Source organism: Seriola aureovittata, chromosome 5 (assembly GCF_021018895.1).
Source record: "Seriola aureovittata isolate HTS-2021-v1 ecotype China chromosome 5, ASM2101889v1, whole genome shotgun sequence".
Taxonomy (NCBI): Eukaryota; Metazoa; Chordata; class Actinopteri; order Carangiformes; family Carangidae; genus Seriola; species Seriola aureovittata.
Genome location: NC_079368.1, coordinates 18,916,884 through 18,944,216, shown reverse-complemented (window position 1 = coordinate 18,944,216; position 27,333 = coordinate 18,916,884). Strand labels below are relative to the sequence as shown.

The window sequence follows — 27,333 nt, the reverse complement described above, 5'->3', positions numbered from 1 at the left end:
GTTATTACAGGTTTAAAGGGTGTTTCAGGTTTCACTTTTCTACCTAAATTCACAGCTGGATCTCAGGCTGTAAATTTGCCCTCAGAGGATGTTTAACTTGTAATAACGATATTTATTGCTCTCCTGCTTTCACTGATACTTGCATTGCGGCTGCTGTGAAACCAAACTTTCACTCCACCTCTTCCTTCAAAATGTGCTCTGACAGAAATGAAAAAAAATAAAAATAATAATGTGAACAACAAATCAGACAAACATTATTTATCCTCTCAGAGATGAGCTGGACGCTGAGTGATCGTCAAACAGAAGCAAATCAAACATCTTGTAAATTATGTTGTAAAACCAAACAGAAATCTGCAGCATTTGTTCTCATTCAAAGCTGCCCACAGCTTTTAATTGCGTTCTCCTCCTTTGTCTGCTGTCAGAAAGAGATACGCCTTGAAGGCCAATTATGGAGGAAACAATATCCCAGTGGTTGTTAGACTTTAAAGGGGGCTTTCCAAGTCCCGAGTGTTGGATTGTAGTGAAGGTGGTGGTGATTGGTTTGGAACTGGGATTTATGATCCTTCCTTCATTTTCTGGTACCATTTAAATAGGTGAATCAGTGAAGCAAGGACAAAAACTTTAATTCAGGTCCATCAGAATTATGCAGACAATTAATTAATTTACTCTATCATAGTATTTGTTTCTATGTGTTATTATAGGGACACGCTCTCATGTGTTTTCACAGTTATTATCCAGCCTCCACCTGGTACTTAAATTTGTTCATATGCAGCCATGAAAACAGGAAAAAAATCTGTAATCTCCGATGAAATGAAGATATTGTGGTTCAGTTTTATCAATGCACATGTTTCAATGTGGTTTGTCTTCCTGCAGCCCATGGACGAGAGCAGCCAAATGAGCGAGCTGCCAGTCAAAGTGATTCAGACGGAGACTGGGAGGGTTTTGCAGGGAACGGATGCTCCCAAATCCAGCCAGCTGGAGGCTTGGCTTGAGATGAACCCTGGGTAAGGAGGCACATGATTGCACTGTTCGGTTGTCTACCTCTGATATCTCTTTTAAATGAAAGTGATGTTATGGTTTGTGTTTTTGGAAAGTGTTTATAAGAGAGTTTCTGCTGGTGACAGCTGCCTCTGCTACCTAGTTACTGTTACTAGTCCACTGTTACTAATGCTTGAAACAAAATGCTGAAATTGTTCACGTAAGCCCTTAACGGACGTGTCCATGAGCCAAAACTGATATACCTAAGATGAAATGGTCACAGTCATGAGACCAGGATCTCATCTGAAAGGTAACTCTTTATAGGCCTTTTCCTCTGGAACTTCCCAGAACCTGAGTCTGTAAGAACCTGTAAGGTCTTGGTTCTAGGTTCTGCTTTGATTCTCCAGAATGGTTCAGGTGTGCGTCACTGAGAAGGCAACGCTGTAAGGTGACCGACAGCAGTGGTTTTATGTGGTGTTTTGTAGGTGAGTGTGCAGAGTGGAGTGTACCTGTGGGAATAAAAGCAAGGAAAAAAGTGGAGCTACTTTACTCTTTTGAAAAAGAGAAAAAACACGACCTGAAGATTATTGGGAAATGTAATTTAATACTCACCACACTTTACAAACTATCTACGGATAGATGGAGAGATGCCCCACGTTGTACCTGAATTACCTCTAGCTTGGATTGAGTAGCACCTCCTGAGCAGTGACAAAATTTATGTTCAGGAATTTGCCCCCAAAGCAGAGTCTTAATAAAACCTCTTCCCTGCCTGTTTCGGGGACCGCTGCTCGTTACAGGATAAATTCGACGGAAGGTTGAACATTACGTTTCTGTGTGACGGATAGAAATGAACCAGCCTTTTGTAACTGTACTTTGTGTTGTCCTTGTTTCCTCTTCCTGCCGGTTCCACCTTTGAAAACCAGGTATGAAGTGGCCCCGCGGTCAGACAGCGAGGAGAGCGGCTCCGAGTTTGAGGAGGAGGTCAGTGACTTTCTCACTAATGAACTCCAACAGTGGAGGATTTGAGATCAGCCTGCAATTCTCCACATCATACAAACTGACAAAGTGGTTAAATGGGATTTAAAGTACATCTCGGCTTGACAGTCAGACTAACTCTATACGTACATACACATCAAAATCCACCAGGGGGCTGTAGCTGTATGTCAATAATGCTACATATGATGATTTAGTTTTATCGCCATCAGAGCTCCTTCTGGGATCTCTCTGTGCTGTTATTATTATTATTATTATTATTATTATTATTATTATATTAAGTATGCACAACTTTGCCTTAAAAGGAGGAAGAGGACGGGGCCAAGGCAGAAATGGAGGAGAAGAAGATCATCGATGCCAATGGACACGTAGTATCTGTGAAGGCCGCCAAGCACATCATCGAGTACTGTATTCCTTCTTTTTACTTGACGAGAACGGTTAGAGACAAAGATAAGAGAATGAATTTAATCTTAATTTCTAAAAAGTTTAGTGTTTTTTGATGGAGTAATTTTTGTTCGAAAAGATTCACCACATTTTTTCATTTTCGACTTGAAACAATTTCAAACAAACTCAGAGCCTCATCTGGGGTAAATGAGTCAAACTTCAAAATTAAAAGGAAAAAAAAAGTACAACATAATAGATGAATTAATAAAGCTCTGGTAGTCTTCATACTGAGTGTAGACTTTTCCAGGGGGACCCTTAGTGAGGAGCTCAGGCTTTTCCTCAGGCTGTGCTCCCGGCACCAGACCCAGCAAAAGGGTCGAAACCGATCATTAAAATCAATAAGCAGCACAGTGCAGTTTGGGTGAGAGAGGTTTCAAATGCTCTCTCTCTTATTTTTCATTATCATTCTTTTTTTTTTATTTGCACCAAACACACATTCAGTTCGGCCAAGCAGGATGTGGATGATGAGTACAGCGTTCCCGCTGGAGAAACCAGCTCCCAGTCGTACTACGGCGTGGCCCACGCTGTCATTGAGAGGGTGGAGAGGCAGTCGTCACTGCTGATCAACGGCATGCTCAAACAGTACCAGGTACACACACGCACACATACTGTACTCCACTTTGTTATAAATTGGTTTCAGATTAAATGTTCATCAGCTATCCGCTAAAAGGCAGGTTTAACACAAGAAGCAAACACTTTCACAATCTCATTTTCACTTATTTTTTCATCCTCTTCCTATTTTTTCATTGTTTCTTTTGCAGCTAAGATGTTTCCAAGAACTTTTTCTAAAATCTTGAATGATGAATTGTCCTTGAACTAATCAACAAATCTTTTGAAAAACAGCAGCTGCATTTTCACACATGACAGTGAATTGACAAACAGAGCAGAGGTGACTGTAATAGAAAAACTGAATGAATGAATGTAAACCAGTCCAATGTCTTGATAAACAGTGGAACCTGCTCATAGTGATCACGGTCACAGTGATCAGCAGCTTTTATGGATGAAAGAGCTTGGGACACAATCATTCTTATACAAGTGCTGTTTAAATAATTTGCTTATAATAGAGTCAAGTTGTCTGCTTACAGAGTTCATTTTGTTGTCGCCTTCTACGACAAGCTGTCACATGCTTGGATTAACTTGACTTATTTTTTGGAGGTTTTTGGAGCCACAGTGTGTGACGCGTGGTAACGACTGTCCCTGCCTGATCTATGTGTGCGTGATATCTTCACCGCCACGGCGACAGAGTTATTTTGCCTCCTGTTTCTGCTCTGGTCGTGTTCTGGGACCTGTACAGTGAGTCATTATCGTCCCCAGTAGGTGCGTTACGTGAGTGGAGTGTAAAGCTTCCACCCTGACCATCGAGACCAGGCTTGGCGCAGCAGCAAGTATCGGTCCTATAGATAACGTCTTCCAGTATTATGTCTCACAACACTGGTTTTTGGAAGCGTTTCCTTTACCAGTCTGATGAATCCAAGACGTCGCTCTTGTTGTTGAATTTGGTTTGATCTCAGTAATTGGAAATGTGTAGCACTACCAGGAACTTTGGCTGGAGCCAGCAGCAGCGCTTTCCAATCCCTCTTGAACAGCTTGTGTTGGTCCTGGCTGCTCAGTGTGGCCCGGCAGCCACCACTAAACAAGGCTGATTTATTTAGATTATTCCTGGCTTACTCTTAGCCCTGTTTTTATATGTGTTATGATTTATTTATTTTTTGTTTTTGTGTGTGTGTATGTGTTTAATGTTAAAGAGCCATTATACTTTACAATTAAATCAGGTTACTTAGTAATTAGATGACAACCTCTTATTAATTTAGCTACAAGAGACAAACACCAAGAGCTAAAACAAGTCGATTAATTGATTAGGCAACAATTTTCATAACCACATTAATATAAACAGTTTTTAAAGCAAAAAATTCACCGGTTTCAACTTCTTAAATGTGAGTATTTGCTGGATTCTTACAGGTGATTCAGACTGAAAAACAGCCCTGCATTAAAACTGTGAAGGGGGTTGTGTTGGTGGGGGCGTGTTGTTTGAGGTCCCACTGACACAATGAAAAAACAATCCAGGTAGAAGTTGAATTGAAGCAATGGATTAGTGTGTGTCTGTGTGTGTGTATGTATTTATGTGAACATTCAGACTCTTAATGAACTGTGGAAACAGTGGAGACAGGAACAGGAACCACTTCAGTCCCTGTTTCTTCTCATCATGCAGGGTTCCTGAATATTCCTGTGTAGTGGGAATTGGCCGTCGTGGGTTTGGAAGTGGATGTGGGGGGTGTGACTAAACATACTAGGCAACTAATTGCTCAATCATTTTAGTTGAGCTTAAAGATAGTCTGCTTGCTCATAACAACACAGCCACATTGTTTTCCAGTATGACACTACGATCTCATCTCTGTTGTAGTAAGTGGGGGTTGCGGTGAAAGATAGTGTATTACCAGAGAAAGGGAACTGGCAATTGGGTGCTGCTCACGTTTTCTTTCTTCCGATCAGTTTGCAGTCCTAGCACTCCTCTGATCTATGGTGTGCCAGACCTTTTTAAATGAGATATGGTGGCAGCTCCCAGGGGAAATTGGAGCGATTTCTGCTGTACCATAATTGGATCAACTGTCTGCAGTAACAACAGCAATCTGTGCATCAAACCTGAGTCATCAACATCAACTTACAGAAGCTTTGAAATACTTTTGTGGGACAATTTTGAGTTTATTATTTCTTATTCCTTTCCCCCCCGGCCAGTCTTTTCTTCTGGAATTAGCTCTGCTTTCAGGTGTTTTGTTAACTATGCAGTTAACTAATTGGTTGGTTGCCCCTTTTTCTGCTGCCACTGCCCCCCTGCCCTCCTCCTGTTTATACATTCTTTCTCTTGCTGGTTGTAGCTCGCCACAAGTGAGCTACTCAGTTGGTAGCACACTTGATTTTTCTACTGTCCTTGAATCATTTGGGATGTAAAATGCCGCAGTGGCAGGAAGATCAAAGTGCATGTGCAAAACTCGCTCTGAAAAACCTCAAATTAACTTCTTCAGACGTTTTAAACGTTTGTACTGTCACATGTAGAGAGGCAGGAGAAACACATTGAACACATTTGTCTGGCATTTTTTCTGTTAGACTGTTACAGCTGAAAGTGACAAGAGATTTAATAAGAGAAAGCAGAACATCACAAACATTATGCTTGTTTCGTTGATATATTATGCATTTTAGCTATCTGAGCTAATTAAAACCAGCCGTCAGGACTTCTGTAACTTTGTGATGTCACAACAAAACAGTCACCGCTCTCAGCCACGCCCCGAAGCCCCACCCACCTGCACCCACCATCCAAGCTCTGAGAATTTACCTGAAATTTGTTGCATCATTTTCGAAAACAGTCAGCCAATCAGGAGAGAGGCTCAGAGTCATTTTCCCTGATATGGCCCATCACTGTTCAAGGTGTTGTCTTTTATCTATGGTGGGAAAGGAGCAATACATCAAACAGTTGGAAAGAAATGGAGGGAGGAATGACAATTTCTTTGCAAGCATGTTTTCACACCACTTTATTTCTGTGTGTCGCCCAGATCCAGGGGCTGGAGTGGATGGTGTCCCTCTACAACAACAATCTAAACGGCATCCTGGCTGATGAGATGGGCCTCGGCAAAACCATCCAAACCATCGCCCTCATCACCTACCTGATGGAGCACAAGAGGCTCAACGGTCCCTATCTCATCATCGTCCCTCTCTCGTCAGTACTCTGCAGCTGGCATTTATCACAACTCTTATCACTCTGTGTCATGAAACCTTAAAAATGCTTTTAGCAAGGGACCAATCCGCACAGTGTTTAAAATTACTCCAGCAATTAGTTTTAGATTGATTTACACCAACCTTATCAGCCGCAATCACCAGATGGAGCTGTCAGGAGTCCCGTCTCTGATTGAGACACTGATGCACCTGTTTGCTCAAATGATATTCAGGCATCAGGTGTGCACACTAATGTTTCCACAGTGAACGATGAGTCAAAGTTAATAGCAAACACAAAGAGTCTCAGCAGTAGCGAGTTTCTAATCAGCTCAGACAAAGCTGCGTTCACCAAAGCTATGTTTTCATATCCAGTTTGTGGAGTAAAGATGACTTAGCTGTGTCCGTCATGGAGATTATGGGCGCTGAAGTTAAACTATCTGCGGTAGAGTAACGTATTGGTCTTAACACAAGATGACCCTGGTTATAAGATGACAACCCACAACACTTATCAACAAAACAGTCCTGTTAGGAAAGTTTCCCTAAGTTTCCCCTTTGGCATAAACATTCACTTTCACTCGAGGATGATCTGATTAGAATTTGGTGGTCAAAGTTCAAAGGTCACTGTGACCTTTTTTTTTTGGCCATAACTTGAGAATTCATGTACTAATTATGACAGAATTTCACACACATGTCTAATAGTATAAAATTATCAAGTGTTGACATTTTATATATCCAAAAGGTGAAAGGTCAAATAAACTTCACACCATTTATTATATTCCTTCAAAGTCTTCACTACATTTACAGTATTATGAGTCTAAATAGCAACTTGACAGGTCGGCTCAGCTGCTTGACAGATGATTTGGCCCCCGGTCTGTTTCTGTAGTACAGATGTCAAGAGAAGACATTTCCACCTCGCTGGCAGGAAAATAAGTTACACAAGCTGAGGATGAACCGAGCTTCCCAGACACTTTGGGCTGAGTAAAATCTAAAAGACACTGAAACTGGCTTAAAGAAAACTTGCAAGCCTAGAAACACTAATCCTACAAACTCTCTATTGTAGCCGGTATTACACCGATCCTCTCTTCATTCAATATCTAAAAGATATTATTCTGAATATTGTAATTGTTTAGTCCTTGAACATAATATGACCTACACTTGAACTGTAATTTTCAGAAGAAAATATTGTCCTGTATTTGAACCACTATGGAGTTTTCGCCATTTGTGCAAAACACTGAAAACCTTCCGAGCTGAAATGAGGAGAAGGATTTTAGTCATTAGATCATAAGTTATCACAGAAACAAGCTGAGGAAATGTTAGTGGCAGCCCTGTGTTTACCGAAGAGCATCAGGGAAACACTGATTTTTAAAGTGAAACTGCTTTATTTACTGTTTTTACCGGATTTAATCACCGGGTCTATTTGTTTTGGAGAGGAGGAGACCTGTGGATAATTCGGCTTTTGTAGGTCACTTTAGAGCGAATGAAAAACTCGGTTTTTATTCCCACTTTCACATTTCACCTAATTGGTGTTTTCTCTTTAGTGGTAATTTACCACTGCAGGTGTGAACAGATTAGAACGATGGGTCTCTTTCCTCCAACACCCAAAAGCAGTAAACCTGTAATTCCTGAGGCGTGCGCTGCTTTTGTAGTCAAACAGCAGAGCAGAGGCTTAGATTTGACTCTAGGGCCAATTTGTTGATGTGCTTTTTTAAATATGGAGCAAAGCCTTAAACTCTCCCTTTTTCATTTGCAGTTATGTGTTAAGAAATTAAAAGTTAATGGGCAGAGACATTAATCTGTCCAGAGGCCAGTTTTTCAACAAAGAAACACAGGAAAGTCTGTTGTGTGAACTTTTTCTTCTTCTGATGTTCATCCAGCAAATTTTGTGTCAACCTTGATGATGGGCATTTCAATGACCACTCAGCTTCTTGTTGATCTTGCTTAACTCAGCTAAGAGTGTCTCTTTTATTAATCTAAATTCAGACCACTTTCTTACATGTGACTTCCTGCACGTGTGATGATTGTCACTGTTTTTTTTTTTTTTCAGGACTTTGTCTAACTGGGTCTATGAACTTGACAAGTGGGCACCGTCTGTGGTCAAAATCGCTTACAAAGTAAGAGAAAGTCACTTTTCTCTTTTCTTTTTTTTTTCATTTAAGACATTCTGATTGCCTCACGACAGAGATTTGTCTTGTCTTTGTGTCTCCCCCATGGAAGGGCACCCCTGCTTTGCGCCGTGGACTCGTTCCTCAGCTCCGCAGCGGGAAATTCAATGTCTTGCTGACCACCTATGAATACATCATCAAGGACAAGCACATACTGGCCAAGGTGAAATAGATCAAATCTCTGTCCTCTCTGTATGATACACTTTCCCACTTGCACTCTGTTGCCATTTTGCACACTTCACATACACACAGGTGACATCCACACGACTAAAAAGGAGACTTTTTACACTGCCCTGTTTTAGTTTGAAAACTGTTGGAGACCTTTGCAAATAATGACACTCTCAGTCGCTCCCTGATTGGGTCTTATCAGTCATGACTACCAGTGGTGAAAGCAACAGGGATAACGAATAACAAGCGTTACTGCCCTTGTTGTCTTTGCTAGCAGCTAGCAGAAAGAGTTTGAAAGTCACTTTTTTTCTCTATCTTAGTTGCTTTGCACTTCCTGCAGAATTCAAGGAGGCTGACTTGTAGCAGCAGCTTTAACTCCTCAGATCCAGAAGGAGATTATTTATGTCAGTTTGTATCTAGAAAAAAAAGTTTCATCATTGGTGTTTGTCTTATGGTGCCTTCACACATTTGGATGCAAAATAGTTGGCCGCTTGTGAATCTGTGGTTGTGGGGATGTGTGTTGTGTGAACAACTCAATAACTCCTCTCCAAGCTGCACTAAATGTGATTAACATTTGGTGGAAATGAGCTGAAATTATTGAAGAAGAGGTTTGTGCTTATTTGTTACCTGTTAGCAAAATGTGTGCACAAACAATTATTGTAAGTGTAAGCAATAAGAGAGGGAATAAGAAACTTCTCATTTGTATGCAGTAATGTTGTTTACCCTGAGGGCAGTCAGAGTAGGAACTCAACATTTTCTTCTCTGCTGCCTCTCATTATCTCCTTTCACTCAAACCTATTTCAAATGCAGATTTGGTGTCAGCATCTCTGGGTTCTTCACTCTCAAAGTGTACAGGTAAGGCTATAATGATTCTTCTTCCACATACAGATTCGTTGGAAGTACATGATTGTGGACGAGGGTCACCGCATGAAGAACCACCACTGTAAGTTGACCCAGGTGTTGAACACACACTATGTGGCTCCCCGTCGCCTCCTCCTCACCGGTACCCCACTGCAGAACAAACTGCCTGAGCTGTGGGCTTTGCTCAACTTCCTCCTGCCCACCATCTTCAAGAGCTGCAGCACCTTCGAGCAGTGGTTCAACGCGCCATTCGCCATGACGGGAGAGAGGGTAAGGACCGGGGGAACCGGCCTGGAGTCTCGTCTCACTAACTCTGCTGCTCATTATGTAGAAGACAACAGTCTGTGATGTATCATCACATATTCTTTCTGACTTGTTCAGGTTGACCTCAATGAGGAGGAGACCATCCTCATTATTCGGCGTTTGCACAAGGTGCTCCGCCCCTTCCTGCTCCGCAGACTGAAGAAGGAGGTGGAGTCTCAGCTGCCAGAGAAGGTGAGAGCTAAACCGAGCTTTGTGTATTTTGATTTGTTGTCACATGATTATATTTGCTGCACAGGATTCACTGCAGAAAACTTGCACTGTTGTTTGATTAGATTACTATAAACCACGTCAGCACTGGCAACTATAAATCAATGATCATTAACAGCATGATTATTGGTTCTTTTGATATGTTAAAAAATGACAGAATGGGGGATTTTTGAAAAATGGCTGAAACAATGAATTGTTGCACTTCCACTTAAAAGAAATTTAAAGCTTATAGGAGTAATAACTCACACAGCCTGAAGTGCAACCTCAGATAGTTTGATTGAATGTGTTTCACTGCAATAATCAAAACTGCAGGTTTTCTGTACATGTGGCACCTGTGTATAATGTAACTTTCTTTCTCTCACCTTCACTTCTCTTGTTTTGTATTTTTTTAATTCTAACTGTCAGTATAAAGAATAAGACTGTGATCAAGACCTTGTTGTCAAATCAAAAAGGCTCGCCATTAAAAAGACATTGTCGTGTCACTGAGGTGTTGTTTTTATTGTCATTCACACAGGTGGAGTATGTCATAAAATGTGACATGTCTGCCATTCAGAAGGTTCTGTACCGCCACATGCAGAAAGGCATCCTCCTCACTGACGGCTCTGAGAAAGACAAGAAGGTAAATACACCAGGACCCCTGTGTCTTCACTGTATGTCTACACTTTGTTTTATCAGCACGTGTCACGCTGACAAGTGGAGCCGTTTGGCTCAGAGCTCAGTGGCAGCTTCCTGCTGTTTGACATCTGAAGGTCCCTGAATTCTGTCATGTAATTGGAGCCACAGTTGCCCTGTGCGTTTTCTTTTAACAAATATCATCGTGAAACAGATAAATAAGAACTATAACGTCATTTTTATTTAACCTCTGAATCTGTATCTTGGCTTCCAGCCTCAATTTTGGTTTCAGTGCAGCAGAATGGCTGTTGTACAACGCTCTCGGAAAAATACGCTGCACAGGGTTTAAAAAAAAAAATTGAATACACTTCTCAAAATCCATTACTTTCAAAGGGGTAATCAAATCTTCTTATAGTTATTAGTGCAGTTGATTTACTATGATGGATATTTTTATCAGGACAGTGTGAAAACAGTCTGACAGTGTGAAAGGTGACACTTGTGATGAACCTACTGAGAATTATCACTTGAATCTGCAGCTTCCTCTGGCTGAACAGAACTCCCACTGTGCACTACCAGCTCAGCACCACATTACAAACAGACATTTAGAGGGAGGTGGTAGAGCCCAAAAACAAAGCTATAACAGAGGGAATCATTGACCAGGTGGAATGATAATATTTCTCTGTAACCACTAAATGAATAAATGAGCAACTATTTGCCAAAAATGTTTTTCATATCAACTTAAAAGGTGATGAAATGTAATTATTACGTTCACAGCATGTTTCTGCAGCTCTCAACTTAGCCCCTAAAGAAACTTCTTATTGCAGGTTTAAACTCACATCATGACGAGAAGAATCGTTCTGATCTGGAATTAAATCTCTTCTATCTATACACTAATTTTCTCCAGGGCAAAGGAGGGGCGAAGACCCTGATGAACACCATCATGCAGCTGAAGAAGATCTGCAACCATCCATACATGTTCCAGCACATTGAGGTGAGCACTGCAGGGCCAAGACCACTGGTCCTGGCTCTGAGGAACCAGTTACTAGAACTTGTTAAAATTTATATATATATGTTTTTTGCAGTACTTGTGCATGTTTATCTGATTTACCTAATTATTTCACATTTATGACCTTCATTAAAACAGACCTCATTTAGACAGTTTTTCCTTAAAATGTATATCAAATTTTATGATATATTTGATATAATATTATAAATATTATATTATAAATTATTTATATATATATTATATATTATTATATATTATATATTAAATATTTTCTAAGACCCGGGACTTAGTTTCAGAGATTTGCTTGACATTAGTCTTTACTAGGGGAGAGGACGTTGTTTTGTGCAGGTTGTGCCGTCTTGTGTGTGAAAATGTACAGTAAACTTACACATATATATATATATTAAGAAAAAACTGATAGGCTATCTGCCACAAACTTTAAAATATAGTTTTTAAATATAGTTTGATAGCCCCTCCTTATTTAAACCAGTAAATACTCTCTGTTACAGGAATCTTTTGCTGAGCACTTGGGCTATCCAAACGGCATCATCAATGGGTAAGTCGGACAAAAGAAGTCTTGTGTGTGTAAAGAAGTCTTGCCTATAGACATTATGGAGTTTGTAATTTTTTTCTTTTTAATTAACAAATTACAATAAATCCTCCTTAGAAAATATAACTGTGAAACTTTCTGCAGGTTATAGTATTTCTGTGTCACAAAGGTATCAGGAGATGTGCAGGATTCCTTGTAAAGTGGGATTTTGCCCACTCTTAGTAACATGTTAAGTCTACATGTTTGCTGACTTTTCATGGTGTTGATCCCTCAGGATGTCATAAAGAGGTTTTTACAGAGACAATATAAAGAGGCTACAGCTGCCACCAACCACTGAAACAGTAAATGATCTTGTTAACTGGTGATTAAGGAGTTAAATGGCATTATTTAACTATTTACACTGCTAACCGCTGTCCGCCCAGAGGCCACAGACACTTTAACAATCATCCCTGTTAATGACGACTTATGATACTTTTCTGGTTTCATCGTCTCCGCTCAGGCCTGATCTGTACCGAGCTTCTGGAAAGTTTGAGCTACTGGATCGCATCCTACCGAAGCTCCACGCCACCAACCACAGAGTCCTGCTCTTCTGCCAGATGACCTCGCTCATGACAATCATGGAGGACTACTTCAGCTACCGAAACTTTCAATACCTCCGTCTTGATGGTGAGCTCACCTCTCTCATGATGTTTAAAAATTCTATGATCCTCAAATCTACAGATAATAAAATATAGAATATATATTTTATAATTAATAGAAATGTTCCAAGCTGAGGTCGCATTTAAATCTGGTTGTTGTCTGGTTAAACTGCTCTCTGCCAGCTGGTGTCTGTGCCCAGCCAAAGATCATTTGTGAGGAAAGAGTCTCCACTCTGTTACATCACTGTTCAGTGATACGATTTCTCTCGAGCCGATCACATGACATGTCTCCCAGTTAAACGTTAATTCATATCATAGTTATGAACCAGGATGTTAAGCATTTGAATGAAGCACCTCTTAAAAAAAGCAAGTGGGTCAGATGTAGAAGTCTGCAGCTGTTATTTAAATGCGTAAACGTTTCGGTAAATAAAAGAATCAGATCTTTTTTTAAAAGATTTGGATCTGAGCCAAAAAAACGTGATTGATATACCTTGTAGGATATTAATTCTCACATGTCAGAAGAAGTAGGAAGATATCTGAAGCTGCCTGATGCGTCGATGTGGTGTTTAAAACCCTGTGCAGGTCTGATGCCTTTGAAACGAAAAGGTTAATTTCTCATTTCTAATTTGAAGCTGACTCACACTTGTCTAGACTAAAGGAATAATAATCTTAAGGTGTCATAATTCCCATTACATACACTCAACATTATTCCCACGCTCAGCATCTCAAACAGAAGGCAGTCCTTCTAGCCACTGGGTCTGACGACAGAGACCCGAGCTCACTGAGGAGAGGTAAACCATTCGTTTTTATGCTCCTCTTGTTACAAAATTAGTCTTTCACTCCATTCTACCTTGACTGCTGTGTGAGTGACAGATCATGCAGCAGTGTAAACAGCTATCAGCACATAGAAAACATAAGACACAAAAACAGCTTCACAGTGTGGCCAATTAAAAAAGAAAGAAATGAATAATGAAAATTAAGAAACTAATCTCTGATATGCAGCTGTGGTTTTGTTATCATATTTTAATCAGACGTATAAACTGATTGTTGAATGGTGTTATCACATTGTGAACCCTGCATAATCAGAGCCACTGGATGCCCTTTTCAGAAACCTTTGAAACTGTTTCACTGGTCAGAGAAGCGGCGCTGTGCACATGTGACAGTTTTACTTTGCTTAAAACAACAGGCTTTTTTTATCAGAATAACAAGAAGAAGTAGATACTGGCTTTCCAAAGTTAACTTGACAGACTTTTCAGCATTTCAAAACGATCATGTTTGATGTTCCAGGAACCACCAAGTCTGAGGATCGAGCGATGCTGCTGAAGAAATTTAATGAGGAAGGATCTCAGTACTTCATCTTCCTGCTCAGCACAAGAGCCGGCGGCCTGGGCCTCAACCTGCAGGCCGCCGACACCGTCGTCATCTTCGACAGTGACTGGAACCCCCACCAGGTCTGTCTCGGTGTGAAGGCGTGATTATAGAAAGTGTTGACTGTGTGGTTTAGGTGTTGGCAGCTGTTGGGAGTCTGACACTGTTAAATACTCTACCGATCAAATTGAAAGGGGTGTACACTAAGGGTTTGTGCTGAACAGTCAAATAGAGTTAGCTGTTATTTTTAAGGACTGCACTGCTGTGCTGGTAGAAGATAGCACCCCTAAGAATCGTGTTTGGTCTCATGCAGTATAAGGCATTCCTGTTCAGAGGTGTAAAATATGTGAGGGAATGAATATTTTCTGCACCTGATTTATCTCTGCAGACTGATCACTGCCACAGATGACACTGTGAAAAAGCAGGTGTAAAATTGATCGAAATGCTTTAGCAGACTCACACGGGGGGTGGGAGAAATGGAGAGAGAGAGAGGGAGAAACCCTAATTGAAAGATGCATTATAAAGTTATTTTACTGGACTCCACTTAACACCAAAACACAAGACAAGCAGCGATGCAACAACCTTTAATTGTAATACTTCCACAATCTTGCATTTCTGTTTCCCACAGTGTTTCCCTGTGTGATATGATTGAAGCAGCCACTGATGCTTATTATATATTATATAGTTATAAAGTTTTTTTCCACACTTATTTCAATGCATTGTTCAATCAATGATCTTTCTGATGAGCTGACATCAAGCTATTTAAATTTTCTTTCTCTGGCTGTTCCAAAAAATACCTTCAGCTGATTTTTAGCTCCATTGCTTTTCCAGATATGCGAATCAGATGAAATGTGGCTGGGCTCAGTCATGTCTTAATACTCTGCTAGGCTGAAAAATTGCATTGCAACATTTTGGGCCCCTGACAGTAATTTGTGACGGGCTTAACGGATATCTGTTTTAGAGTTTGACTAAAATTCATTGCCTCAGTTTTACAATCAGTCCAGCTTGCATTAAAGTCATAAAGTCACTAGAAACTGGAATCCAGATGAAAGTAATGGTTTAAAGGCCCTGAAGCGGCCGGTGGTTGGTCATCAGATGGGACGCTGCTGGGTCATCGTCAGCCCATGTCTGATTGGCCGTTAACTGTAGTGAATCATTCTGTGTGGTTTTCTTTAGTTTTGGTTTTGTTTGAGTTATTTTTGTCCTTTCCTTTTCCCAAACAAAAGTCAAAAGTCTAAGCACACCTACGTAAAGCAAAGCAAAGTAAAACTTTCAGAGTTTTTAAAGTTTTAAAGTGCCCTTTGCAACTCTTTGTCAGAAATCTTCTCCATCTATATTCGAGATATATTGGACAGATTGACAGCAGTATAAAAGTGTTCAGTTTTTGTTCGTCTTCCTGTGATTATTTTTTTTTGGATTAGGAACACAGGTACTTGATGGAAGTAGATATTTCCTCTCATGCAGAACGATACGTGCACGTGTTCAAGTGCAACTTTTAGCAGCATGTTGTGATGATGAAACGTGTGTGATCAGACGTTCTTTGATTTTGCCTTGTGGGTTCGGACTCCAGCAGGTAAACAGGGGTGGGTATGATATCGAACTTTATGTTTGCTCTGATTTTATTTACTCCCAGAGAAGCACGGTGTTTTATTTTGAAATGGTCTCATATTTCTCTTTTCGTCTGTTAAATCCAGGACCTTCAGGCTCAGGACCGGGCTCACCGCATCGGTCAGCAGAACGAAGTGCGCGTGCTTCGTCTCTGCACCGTCAACAGCGTGGAGGAGAAAATCCTGGCGGCTGCCAAATACAAGTTGAACGTGGACCAGAAGGTCATCCAGGCCGGCATGTTCGACCAGAAGTCCTCGAGCCACGAGCGCCGCGCCTTCCTCCAGGCTATTTTAGAGCACGAGGAGCAGAACGAGGTAAAATCTCAGTTTGTATTTTTGGGCGTTTTATTATATTATAAGTTCAAGCATCTCATGACCAAGATGAGGTGCTCATGCCTGAGAAGGCATTTTATATAATGAATGTGGGAGGCCTTAAATAGAAAAATAAATCCCCACCTATAGTTAAATTATGCATGTTGGTTTTGATTGAATGACTCCAGGCCTAAAGACAGCTCTGTAGATATGATCAGCGTGTAATGCAATTTCAGCTATTTAATTGGTATTTGATCAAATCTGTACGCGATGCTTGACTGATTGTTTTGAACTGAGCTCGAGAAGCTTCTGTTTTGCTGCAACAGTTAAAACGGACACTGTAAAGATTGCATTATACGTTCAGAAGAAACAGTCTTTTCATGCTTTTCTCCTGTTGTAACTTTAGGAGGAAGATGAGGTTCCTGATGATGAAACTCTTAACCAGATGATCGCCCGCATTGAAGATGAATTTGAGCTCTTCATGGTAAGAAAAGTCCAGATTTTTGTGAGATGAAATTGAGATTTAACTTGCAGAACAGTGTTTTCTGTCTGTGTTGGTAGCAGACAAGCGATTAAAAATGAATTATTAAATAATGTTGTATATAAAAGATGTTTAAGAAAAAGAGAAAATAAAAGTTTAGTTCCACCAAGGAGATCAAGTTGCCCCCATTTATTTATTATTTATTCATAAGACAATCAATAAATAAAGATATACTTGAGAACAAAAGACAAGTGCAGGGTTGTTTGGCCTTGGCAGAGAGACGCGCTTGACTGGGTGTCATTGTACTTTCTGATTATTTATTGACGACAGCATAAATGATGCCGGTATTAAATTTACCATGCCGTGTGTGAGATAGCCAAGTCTTAAACAGAGGCAAACCCAGTGCGTCTGTGCTTACTGCTTGCTGATGTCCTGACACAGCATCATGTTGGCAGAGAGAGAGGGAGACAGGGCAAGGACTGGCGGAGCAAATCAATGGGCTGCAGACAGCTCTGCAGCGAAATAAGATTTGATCTGCAATAGTAACAAAAGAAAATAGAAAATAAATAGTGCTGATATTTGTGTCAAGCTGCCACACACAAATCACTGTATGGGAAACACTGAAGAGTAAAACCATGAAGTGACTGGTCTTAAAATATTAATTTGCCACAAGAGGAGTCGCTGCCGGCTGCTTTTCTTCTCCATCCACTCCAAAATGATTGTAGATTGTCCATCATGTCAAGACCATTATTCAGTCATCATTTGTTCAGGCACTTTCAGACTTGACAGTAACTGTCCCCTGCCAGACGCTTCTCCCTGCATAGAAATAGACTGAATTGCCATGGATACAGGACTCACATTCAACACATTAGGCAAACTCTTGTTTGAGACCATCTGTGTTTGACATGTTTAGTACAGTTGTTGTGTCCCTTGGCCCAACCACTAGTTTGCAGCAGGAGTTCAAAATCAGATGTGTGTTGTTTTTTTACATTAACATTACACAACCTGAAGCTTCACTGGTTCATGCCACATCTTTGGTGTTTCGTCCAGCTTTTAATGGCTGGTGCCATGACAGGTTGCAAGACGTCACCTGTATTTATAAACCTGAGTTTAACTGATTGGGCTTCATACGTATCTGGAAGAAAGCAATAGGATGTGGTTGGCAGCAAGGTTGTAACTTCTGAAAGAGCTTTAGTATTACTGAATCTAATGTTGAATTTGCAGTTGTATGTTATGAGGTTACACGCACATCCTCTATAACAACTAGACAAAACCTTCTCCACTGCAACCCTTGTGCTTACCACAATCCCAGTTTTCTATCACAGTGAATGAAAGGACATAAACATGGTGATTGCATGGCAGTCGTCACCTGTGTAGCCCACTGTCACTTTGTATCACCAAGTAAATGAAAGAATGTAAACACACTGTTTGTAGGGAATATAATTAAAGCACAGTATGGCCTGATAAAGTACGATACATCCAACTAGTGATGCACCTGAAATCGGATGCTGATATGTTAATAAAAACCTACAATATAGGTACCTAAGGTGGAATTGCCCTAAAGAGTTGTGTCGCCTGCCGCTTGACCTGATGTAATTTTCCCGCATTTCTCCTCTAGCGCATGGACATGGACAGGCGCCGGGAGGACGCCAGAAACCCAAAGCGCAAGCCGCGACTAATGGAGGAGGACGAGCTGCCTTCTTGGATCATCAAAGACGACGCTGAGGTGGAGCGGCTCACGTACGAAGAGGAGGAGGAGAAGATGTTCGGCCGAGGATCACGCTGCCGTCGGGATGTGGATTACAGCGACACTCTGACTGAGAAACAGTGGCTACGGGTAAAGTCTGAGCATAATGTTGTGAGCTGATCAATCATTGTTAGCAAACTATAATTGGATGCCAATTTTATTTTATTTTGTTTTATTTTAAAAATTTTTGGCGTGATGCTAATGGACCACAGTCCCTCCACACCAAATATCCTGTGACACATTTCCCTGGAGAGACAGCTCAGACCCGACATCCATTTTATCGACTGTGGCTCAGGTGTTTCAGGGAAAAGAATAGAAAAAAGAAAGAAGGAAAAGGCGGAGGAAACTCTGTGTCGGAAGAGTTGGTTTGGTTCAGAGAAGCTATAATTAAAGATAGAAGAAAAACTTTTCCTTTTTTACTTATTTATTTGATAGGGAAAGTGCAATTTAACACGGTCCCAATACAGAGCATGAAAGCGATGAGTTGCACAAAGAGTTTACTACTGCAAATTTTTTCAAAATTGATTGACAATGATCTCAAGATTACCCCTCACCTGTGGACAAGTCGAAGTGATTGTAGGATTAACCTTGTCTCCGCTCCGGCTCCTTTCACATTCCAGGCCATTGAGGATGGAAACCTGGAGGAGATGGAGGAGGAGATCCGGCTGAAAAAGCGAAAACGCAAGCGACGTCAGGACAAGGACTCGTCGAGCAGAGAGGACGGAAGCAGCAAGGCCAAGAAGCGACGTGGGCGTCCACCAGCTGAGAAACTCTCCCCCAACCCCCCTAGACTCACCAAGCAAATGAACACCATCATCGACACAGTGATCAACTACAGAGATGGGTAAGGAGAGTAACTTCCATGAGATAGATCAGACTATGCGTATGGTTATGTCAGTTTTCTGCAGAGTTAAGAAGTGTTGTTTGTGAAACGACCTGTGCAGCTGCATTGTTCTCATCCACACTCGATGCTGTTTTTGAAGGAATTTTTCTAATGTCTCTTTTCTACCATGAATGTACCTGCTATTCTGGTTAAGGTCTTCATTTTTAATCCATTTTACAGAGATTTGATTCACTTGGTTTTTTCACTTTTCAACCCGTCAGCTAGGCACGGGCGATATCCAAAATATAATGTGGTGATACAGTCCAGGCCAAATATCGCAATATATGATAATATCCCACACAGGGATCTTTTAATAATATAATATAGATATTTGATATTATCGAATATCAGCCCAAGCCTACGTGAACCACACCAGACCTACTGAAATGAATAAGAAACAAGAAAACAAGAAAAACAAAAAACATATGCTGCTCTTCAGAGGTCTGAAACCATTTGGTCCACTTCATGTATGTCAGTGACAGTAGTCTAAATCAGCAGAACCACAAAATGCAGCCTTCTCAAATGACCAAAGTTGAATCGCATCAAAAACTGAGCCCTATGACCTGAATGACAGTAGGTTTTACAGGTACCTGTTGCATTAGACAGAATCAGATTCAGACATGTGTACCTACTAAAACCGAGTTTATTTCTGGTCTCATCTCCCTCATGATAAATCAACAACCACCAACTGGTGTGGAAGGACAAATCTCCGGTTATGCTGAAATTTTCACACAGCATCACAGTATTTGACAGACCTTGACAAAAACTAATTTGTTTTTGAAAATATTCTGCTGGAAGCTTTCCTCTTTGCTCTTTCTGCTTTCCGCCCATCAGCTGTGCTCCTCAGTCGCCCATCTGACTCAACAGATGCATTTCAATATTAAGCAGTTTAGCTGTCTGTACCCACGGGATGACGGCTCACGCTTGACACATGTAACTGCAGCCTCACACGGCAGCACTGATCCTGTGCAGACGTTGATGGAGGACTATAGATATTACTGTTGTGCTGATGACAAGCTTCTCTCACTACATGGCCAGTTGATATGAGGCCTGCGGAAGTTGTTCTGTGGCACCTCAAACCTGCATATAACACTGTACATAAAAGGATTTTTAGTTTTTATGAAATCTGACCAGGACGCCCTGTAGAAGCAGTTCTATATTTTTTTTTATAAATACAGCCATCAAATGCCGTAAATATAAATACTTAAACTCATAAGTATACACATTCATTTTATTTTCTCACAAAGCCTGTTTCATAACAATTACAGATAAGAGCTTTTGAAAGTGAAAGTAGCTCTATAGCGACACCACTGGCTGTTTTACATGTTGTGCTAGAGTAGTTTGGTTTGATCGCAGTTAACTGGTGATGGTATTCTTTGAATGTGGAAGTTACTACTGTCTCAAAAACACTGGTGTGAAACTGGTTGTACTCCGCAAGAGATGGGCAGAGTGGCCCGCTGTGTAGGCAGGTTGTTTGGTCTTTAGCAGTCCCTGGTTGCTCTCTGTCGACATGCTGCTCAGAATGAGATTGAAAAATGATTTAATGGCGGTTTATTAAAGTAAAATTGATTTCATGCAGCAGAGGTTTACTGTTGCAGCAGCTGATAACAACAGAGCCCTGCAGCCAGAGAAGACGTGATGCTCTCTGTAAACTGGGAACTAATGCAGATTTTAAACTTCATTTTAATGGTATTTGATGCAGAGGGGCCTAAAAAGTAAAATCCTTTACATACATTACAGTGTTAATACACAAGTTTACAAGTGAGGTGCTCCCACAATGATATTTACATTTGTGAATTTGATTTTCACTGAAAAGAATAAGAATAAAAACAATGATGATTTGATTTTTTTGCTGGGATCTGTACCAAACCAGCGTATTGCCTCACGTCTGGAGAATATGATTTCTAGGCCGGGGCATCTCTGCAGCACCACAGTGCTTCATTTATAATGGTATGTTGTGACACATATTCACCTTTATCAAAAACTTGCAGCTCCTGCGATTTGGATATTGCACCTGGCCGTACTGTGATTCTGATAATATTTTTGATTGATTGCTGAGCCCCGCGTCTGAGTTCAGAACAGAACCTCCGTTTGTGAGACTGGTGCAAATAGGCCAGACTTGATTATCCAGTGGAAAGTGGAGATTTCTCCGTGGTCAGCAGAATAAATAAACCGACATGAAGTCATGTCTTAGGAACAGAACAGAGAGATAAACATCCCTGTATTCCTTCAGTCCAACACTTATGAGAGTTAGTATATGAGTGTATTTGTGTGTCTGTGTCTGTCTGTCAGTCAGTGTGTGTGTGTGTGTGTTTGTGGTCTATTTTGTTGTGTCTTCTGTCTTGTGTTGTCTATTATATACACCCGTGCATGAAGGAACATGTGCATTTATGTTCCCTCTATTCAAATATGTGCTGGCTGAGAACCATGCCAGGAAACTGCTACCTGCCTTTCCAGCAGTCAGATTCTTTCCTCTTCCAGCTGATGGCTTTTCTTCCCAGAGCATCTCAATCATCGCTCTGGCGTTCCTCTCACTGAGCTTGACTGGGGAGAGTTTGGAGTTTCCACCCAAAGACTTTGGATACATAGGTTGCACTGCTGTCTCTGCATAAAACAAACTATACCTCCAAACTGCATGACGCAAATGTGAGAGCAACTTAAATTTAATTTGGAGCTTCTTGGTTTTAATAAACTCTTATCTCTTCAGTGGAGTCAGGCAACAGTCGAGGCTCCATGTCATGTAACTGTGACGACGTCTCTATTAAACATGGCAACAGAGATCATTGAGATTTCAAACACAGGATGCCACACACTCACATTGGTTTGAAATGAGGCGTTGTTTTACCTTGTTACTATCACAAACCATTGGAATAAAAACCCTAGTTTAAAGCCTTCGGGATCACATTTCCCTTAATTCCAGTGTCTTTCACAGAAGTCAACAACTGGGTCTGTTCCCAGAGGTACCATTGTTGTGGTCTCATGTGGACGACCGTCGTTAGGGTCAGGTGACCCTGTTGTTATCCCGTGTGAACGACAGTCGTTAGGGTCAGGTGAGCCCCTGGTGGATGATGATCGTTGAGAGTCGTCTGAGGTTATGTTGTTGACTCTCCTGGGTACCGATGAAAGGGCGACATTGTAGATGGGGGATAGATGGTGTCGCACAACAATGGTCAGGTGAAACCAGTACTTTCACAGGTACCTTGGTGGACCCACCCACAAGAGGTTAAATACCTGGGTCCTACTCCACTTTCTTGGTCAGACTAGTGCGGACTAGAGAGACCAATACATAAGAACTGATGAAGCCGCTTGGATAAGAGGCGAAACGTCTTCCACAGACAAATACAAGTCCAGTTGCCTTCGATTTAATTTGAGAAAGAGATAACAATGACCTGGACGAATGAGAACTTTCACAGATATATGTGTGTTGATTCTAAATAATCTGTCAATCCTCAATATTTCTAAACTCAAAAAGCGAGTCATCTTTGCTGGACTGACAGCAGCCAAAAAAATGATTGCAACTTGCTGGAAGACACCTCATTCTCTGACTACTCAGTCTTGGATTCTCTCTCTTTTGGACGTCATATACATGGAGCTTTCAACAGTTCGGATTAATGGTGCTAATGATAGCACCCTTAACACCTGGCGTAGCACCGCTGACTCTTTAAAAAACATGCTGTAAGTTGATTTTCCCAATAGCTTTCTCACCTCTCATCTAGTGCTTCTAGATGTCAAGTCCCTTCTGTCTTGTCAATATATGTCTTTGTGTATGTATGTATTTTTGTAGGTTATGTATGTAATTTTATTTTTCCTCTTATATTTTATTATTATTTATTTTATTTATGTATTTATTAATTTTTATTTGTTTATTTATTTTCATTATTATTATTATTATTATTTTATATTATTTTATTATTATTATTATTATCGTCAATACTTTCACTGTGTTCTTTCCCATGACACGTTTTTATGTCTTGGGCCAACTGTCTTTCTTTGAGAATCCATTCTAACGATATTGTATCCCCTGAAATATTTCTGTTGGACTTAATGGAAATGAAAATAAAAATTTGATTGCAAAAAAAAAATTATAATGCTGAATTATTTTATGTTCATTTCCAGGTCAGGGAGACAACTGAGCGAGGTCTTTGTCCAACTACCGTCCAGGAAGGAGCTCCCAGAATATTATGAGCTGATCAGAAAACCTGTGGACTTCAAAAAGATCAAGGTATGAAGAATATGATAATCCAGAAATTAATAGAGATGGAGATTTGGAACAGAAATATGAATCTGAAAGTGTAATGGTATTATAATTGCAGCACAGTATATACTAATATATACTATACAGTAGTTACAATAAATTTAATTATTCATTTATTTGGTTTAGGATAAGCAAAGTGTTTAGAGCTGTACAGTCATTTGGCGACAACGTGGACGCCTTTAACCTCACTTTAGTTGAAGCCTTGCAGAGCCTGAGAGGGATGAGTGTGAATCAAGCTGTTGCTCCATGCTGCTTTCTTTCTGTCAACAGGAGCGTGTGAGAAATCATAAATACAGGAGCGTGGGAGACCTGGAGAAGGACGTGATGCTGCTCTGTCACAACGCCCAGACCTTCAACCTGGAGGGATCCCAGGTCAGAAACCCAGCTGTGGAATTTACTTTTTCTAATTTACTTTGTCTAATTAATTTTAAATTTTTCATCTGGTGTTGAACCATGTGTGATGGAGAACCAGAGGTCTGCAGGTTCCCAGTCTCAAATTGTGCTGCTGTGTCAATAATTTAGAAGAATCAAGGAAAAAGTTCTCTGAGTAGCATGAGGCTGATGTTCCCTTGGGAACCTTGAGGTCTAATCCTGCTTTGGTTCCAGCGGTGGTTAATCTATGCTCAGCGGCGGACCTCGCAGCATTTTCACCCTCCAGCATTCATGTTATGTGGAACAGCAAGGCTGCGTATGCTGTGCCCGGCCTAAAACGTTTGCACATCACTGTCTATATGAGGAGAAGTAGGACGCTCAGACAAAAGGACCAGTTATTTGTATCGTATGCTTAAACCATCTTCAAAGAGACTCTCACTGGATGATGGAAGCTGTGACATCAGCCTCCTTTGTTAATGCAACATTTTATAGGCTGGAAGTCTTCACGCCTGCCTCATGCTGTCCTGAAGGTGGACTCATCCTCATACTTAGATGTAAGTGGGCAGGCGGTTCGTCCTTGAGTTGAACTCAGGTCGCCATTTAGTGTCTTTGCCTAACCTTGGTTCTCTGAGTAGCATGAGTGTGATGCGTCAGCCATATATAAAGAGGCAGAATGCGATGACTGCCAACCACTCAGAGCTGGAGTAATGAAATATGTGATGCGGTGAATACACAGGGGGCTCGTCTCATCATCGAAACGGATGCTGTGAAAGAAACTCCAAACATTCTTCACTCCCACCTTCTCTAATGTGAAAATCTGCTGCTTTTGTAAGTTTCATATCACTGCAAATTTAATCTATTTAGGTTTCAGACTGTCAGTTAGACAAATCAATAAGGATCATCCTGGGATTCTGGGACTATGTTACAGGCATTTTTCACTATTGGCTGGTGTTTTATAGAATAAACAATCAATTGGTTAATTAAAAAAGAAATTTATTTGAACCCCGACTTGCTTGTTCTAAAATCCATTACACATGCCCTTTATCCACCATCTTTAATCCATTCTCTATCCATGAATGTTTAATGTTTTCTATTTAATGTCTTTACCCACACCCCCCCTTGTGTTCAGCAGGCTCTTCTGCCATTTCCTGTTGGAGGAGCTGTTTATATCTGGTCTTGTCGTTTTATCCCTGCAGATATACGAGGACTCCATTGTCCTCCAGTCTGTGTTCAAGAGTGCCAGGCAGAAGATTGCCAAGGACGAAGTGAGTGAAGATGACAGCGATGAGGATGATGACGATGACGACGATGAGTCAGAGGCAGAGGGTAAGATGTACTGTTTTTTAGGACATGCATGCAAAAACAACACACACACACACACACACACACACACACACACACACACACACACACACTGCTGCTGCTGCTAAACTGTAAAACAGTAAGTTAGGGCTGCAACTAATTATTTTCAGTATTGATTACCCTCCTGGTTGTTTTCACAAGTAACTGATTAATCATTGGTCTACAAAATAATGAAAAAGCACAATTTCCCAGAGCTAAAGGTCAAAAGACAAAGATTCATACAGTGGCTTCAGACGGTTTCCAGATCCCTTCAGTTTTTGAACATTTGATTGTGCTGTAGATTTAATTTGGATTTGGATACAACTGTCGTTTTTGCCCACCAATCATCTTCACTCAGTAACCCAAAATGACAATGTGAAAAGCAGCAGCAGGGACAGGGAGACTGGTCAGAATTGAGGCGAAGATGAAGGCTCCAAATACAATAAAACCTGCTCCAGAGAGCAGGCGACCTGAGAATTAGACGACAATTCACCTTTCACCTTTCCGAGTGGCTTTGGGACGAATCTCTAAGCTTGAATCCCCTAGAACATCTGTGGAGACTGTGAATGGCAGTTCACTAACGCTTCCCATCGAGTCTGATGGAGCTTGAGAGGAACTGCCAGGAGGAACGGGATTAACTGCCCAAATCCAGCTTTTGAAAGATGCCCAAGGAGCTTCTACAAAGTTCTGAATTAAGGGGTCTGACTACTTTCTGAAGCCACTGTGTTTTATTTCATGATTCCACATGTAATCAACATGTGGTCTGAGCCCAGACGTGGGTGGATACTTAATGATGAGTGTAATTTATGTTTTCTGACTCAGAAAACAATGATGAAAGCAGTTATGTAAGACTTTGTTTTAGTTGAACTTTACAGTTACGCCTGTTTTCCCCTTGTGCTTCACTCAGCCAAGTCGGTGCGGGTTAAGATCAAGCTGAATAAGGAGGCGCGAAGCCATGACAAAGGCAAGAAGAGGCAAAGCCGAGGGAAGGCCAAGCCGGTGGTCAGCGACGACGACAGCGAGGAGGACCAGGACGATAATGTAGGTCATTCCACTTCACGGCGTTTTACTGTGTCATTAGTGCATCTTTGAACAAAAATTACGCAGTGATCCTTTACTCAGAAAAAGGCTAATACCTGACTGTCAGGCAAACAAAGTGAACTTATATGGGCGTGGCTCTGACATAAATGCAACTATGAAATAATTGTAATAACATTAGCTGCCACAGCTTAGGAAAGCTCAGTCACAGTTTATCCCCTGTGGAACATGGTGCTGTTGGCAATCTCTCTCAAGCACGGTGGATTTAAATCCAGCTTGTCACGATTCAGTCCCCCTGGTTTCCTTCCTCACACCTGAGATACCTTGTGCTGTTAAATTGTCTGTGGAGGAAGAAAAAAAACAGAAAACATTACTATATTGGGTCATCTACTGTGAAACACGAAGACTGGGCTTGCTGAGTATTTTAGAGACGGATGGATATCGGTGTCAGGGGGAAGTGAAGGATCAAAGCACATTTCACATGGGTTCAAAATGTGGTCAAGTAAATGTCAGTGAGCCGCAGAGCAAAACCTGTAAAGGTAAAAACTGTAGCGAGCTCATCCAGGGGCTTAAGACATGAAAACCTCCAAGAGGAGGCTTCAGCAGGTGGAGCGTCGAGTGAATAAGACCCAAACTTTAAACACATTTCCCCTTGAACTAGGAATCAATGTAATGACTGGGGTGAATCCCAGTCAGATGTAAACAGGAGAATTATGGACTAAGCATCTACCCTAATTAATTAGTCTTTGTTTTCATGCCATTAAATATTCCATTATTCTTCTGCTCCTTCTGGCAGGATTTTATTTCTCTGTGTTACCCCGCCTCTATTATGTTTATCCTACTCAGTTTAATTGTACCAACAGTGACACATCATCTAATTTGCTGCCAGCATACAATGAAACCAGCAAAGAGGAATTAAATTGAAGCCATGACAACCACCAATAACGTACCCATCTTCACTATGACAAATACCTTCTCCTCCCCCCTCCCTCTGCTTCTCCTGTAGGTCATGTAAGTCACCTGACCACACTAATACTTTTCTCTCTGTTCCATCTTTACCTCAGTGGATGCTTTATTGATGTGACCTGCAGATTCAATGCCACAGAGCAGCAAGGCACAGAACGAATGATGTCGCTTGTCACTTACTGAAGCTGCTGATCTCCATCAAACAGATGACACTATCACATTTTGAGACTAAAACGACACAGTTCACACTTAATAAAGCAGGAAGATTCTTATAGCCAAGGTGACATTTTATTAATTCAGGTGTGACTGTGACAG

General features: G+C 41.0%; 1 protein-coding gene across 1 annotated transcript in view; it reads left to right on the top strand.

Moving 5' to 3' along the window:
- The window catches only part of smarca2 (SWI/SNF related, matrix associated, actin dependent regulator of chromatin, subfamily a, member 2), a 47,881-nt gene that overhangs the window by 12,420 nt on the left and 8,128 nt on the right, over positions 1 to 27,333 (top strand). The window contains exons 12-33 of the mRNA XM_056375603.1: positions 874 to 1,004; positions 1,902 to 1,959; positions 2,277 to 2,374; positions 2,857 to 3,004; positions 5,961 to 6,124; positions 8,165 to 8,231; positions 8,335 to 8,445; positions 9,339 to 9,581; positions 9,693 to 9,806; positions 10,357 to 10,461; positions 11,359 to 11,445; positions 11,970 to 12,016; positions 12,510 to 12,676; positions 13,936 to 14,099; positions 15,711 to 15,938; positions 16,342 to 16,419; positions 18,035 to 18,253; positions 18,784 to 19,007; positions 23,163 to 23,268; positions 23,572 to 23,673; positions 24,870 to 24,999; positions 25,922 to 26,055. Coding sequence (XP_056231578.1) covers positions 874 to 1,004; positions 1,902 to 1,959; positions 2,277 to 2,374; positions 2,857 to 3,004; positions 5,961 to 6,124; positions 8,165 to 8,231; positions 8,335 to 8,445; positions 9,339 to 9,581; positions 9,693 to 9,806; positions 10,357 to 10,461; positions 11,359 to 11,445; positions 11,970 to 12,016; positions 12,510 to 12,676; positions 13,936 to 14,099; positions 15,711 to 15,938; positions 16,342 to 16,419; positions 18,035 to 18,253; positions 18,784 to 19,007; positions 23,163 to 23,268; positions 23,572 to 23,673; positions 24,870 to 24,999; positions 25,922 to 26,055 — 2,925 coding nt within the window. The remainder of the gene's footprint in view (positions 1 to 873; positions 1,005 to 1,901; positions 1,960 to 2,276; positions 2,375 to 2,856; positions 3,005 to 5,960; positions 6,125 to 8,164; positions 8,232 to 8,334; positions 8,446 to 9,338; positions 9,582 to 9,692; positions 9,807 to 10,356; positions 10,462 to 11,358; positions 11,446 to 11,969; positions 12,017 to 12,509; positions 12,677 to 13,935; positions 14,100 to 15,710; positions 15,939 to 16,341; positions 16,420 to 18,034; positions 18,254 to 18,783; positions 19,008 to 23,162; positions 23,269 to 23,571; positions 23,674 to 24,869; positions 25,000 to 25,921; positions 26,056 to 27,333) is intronic.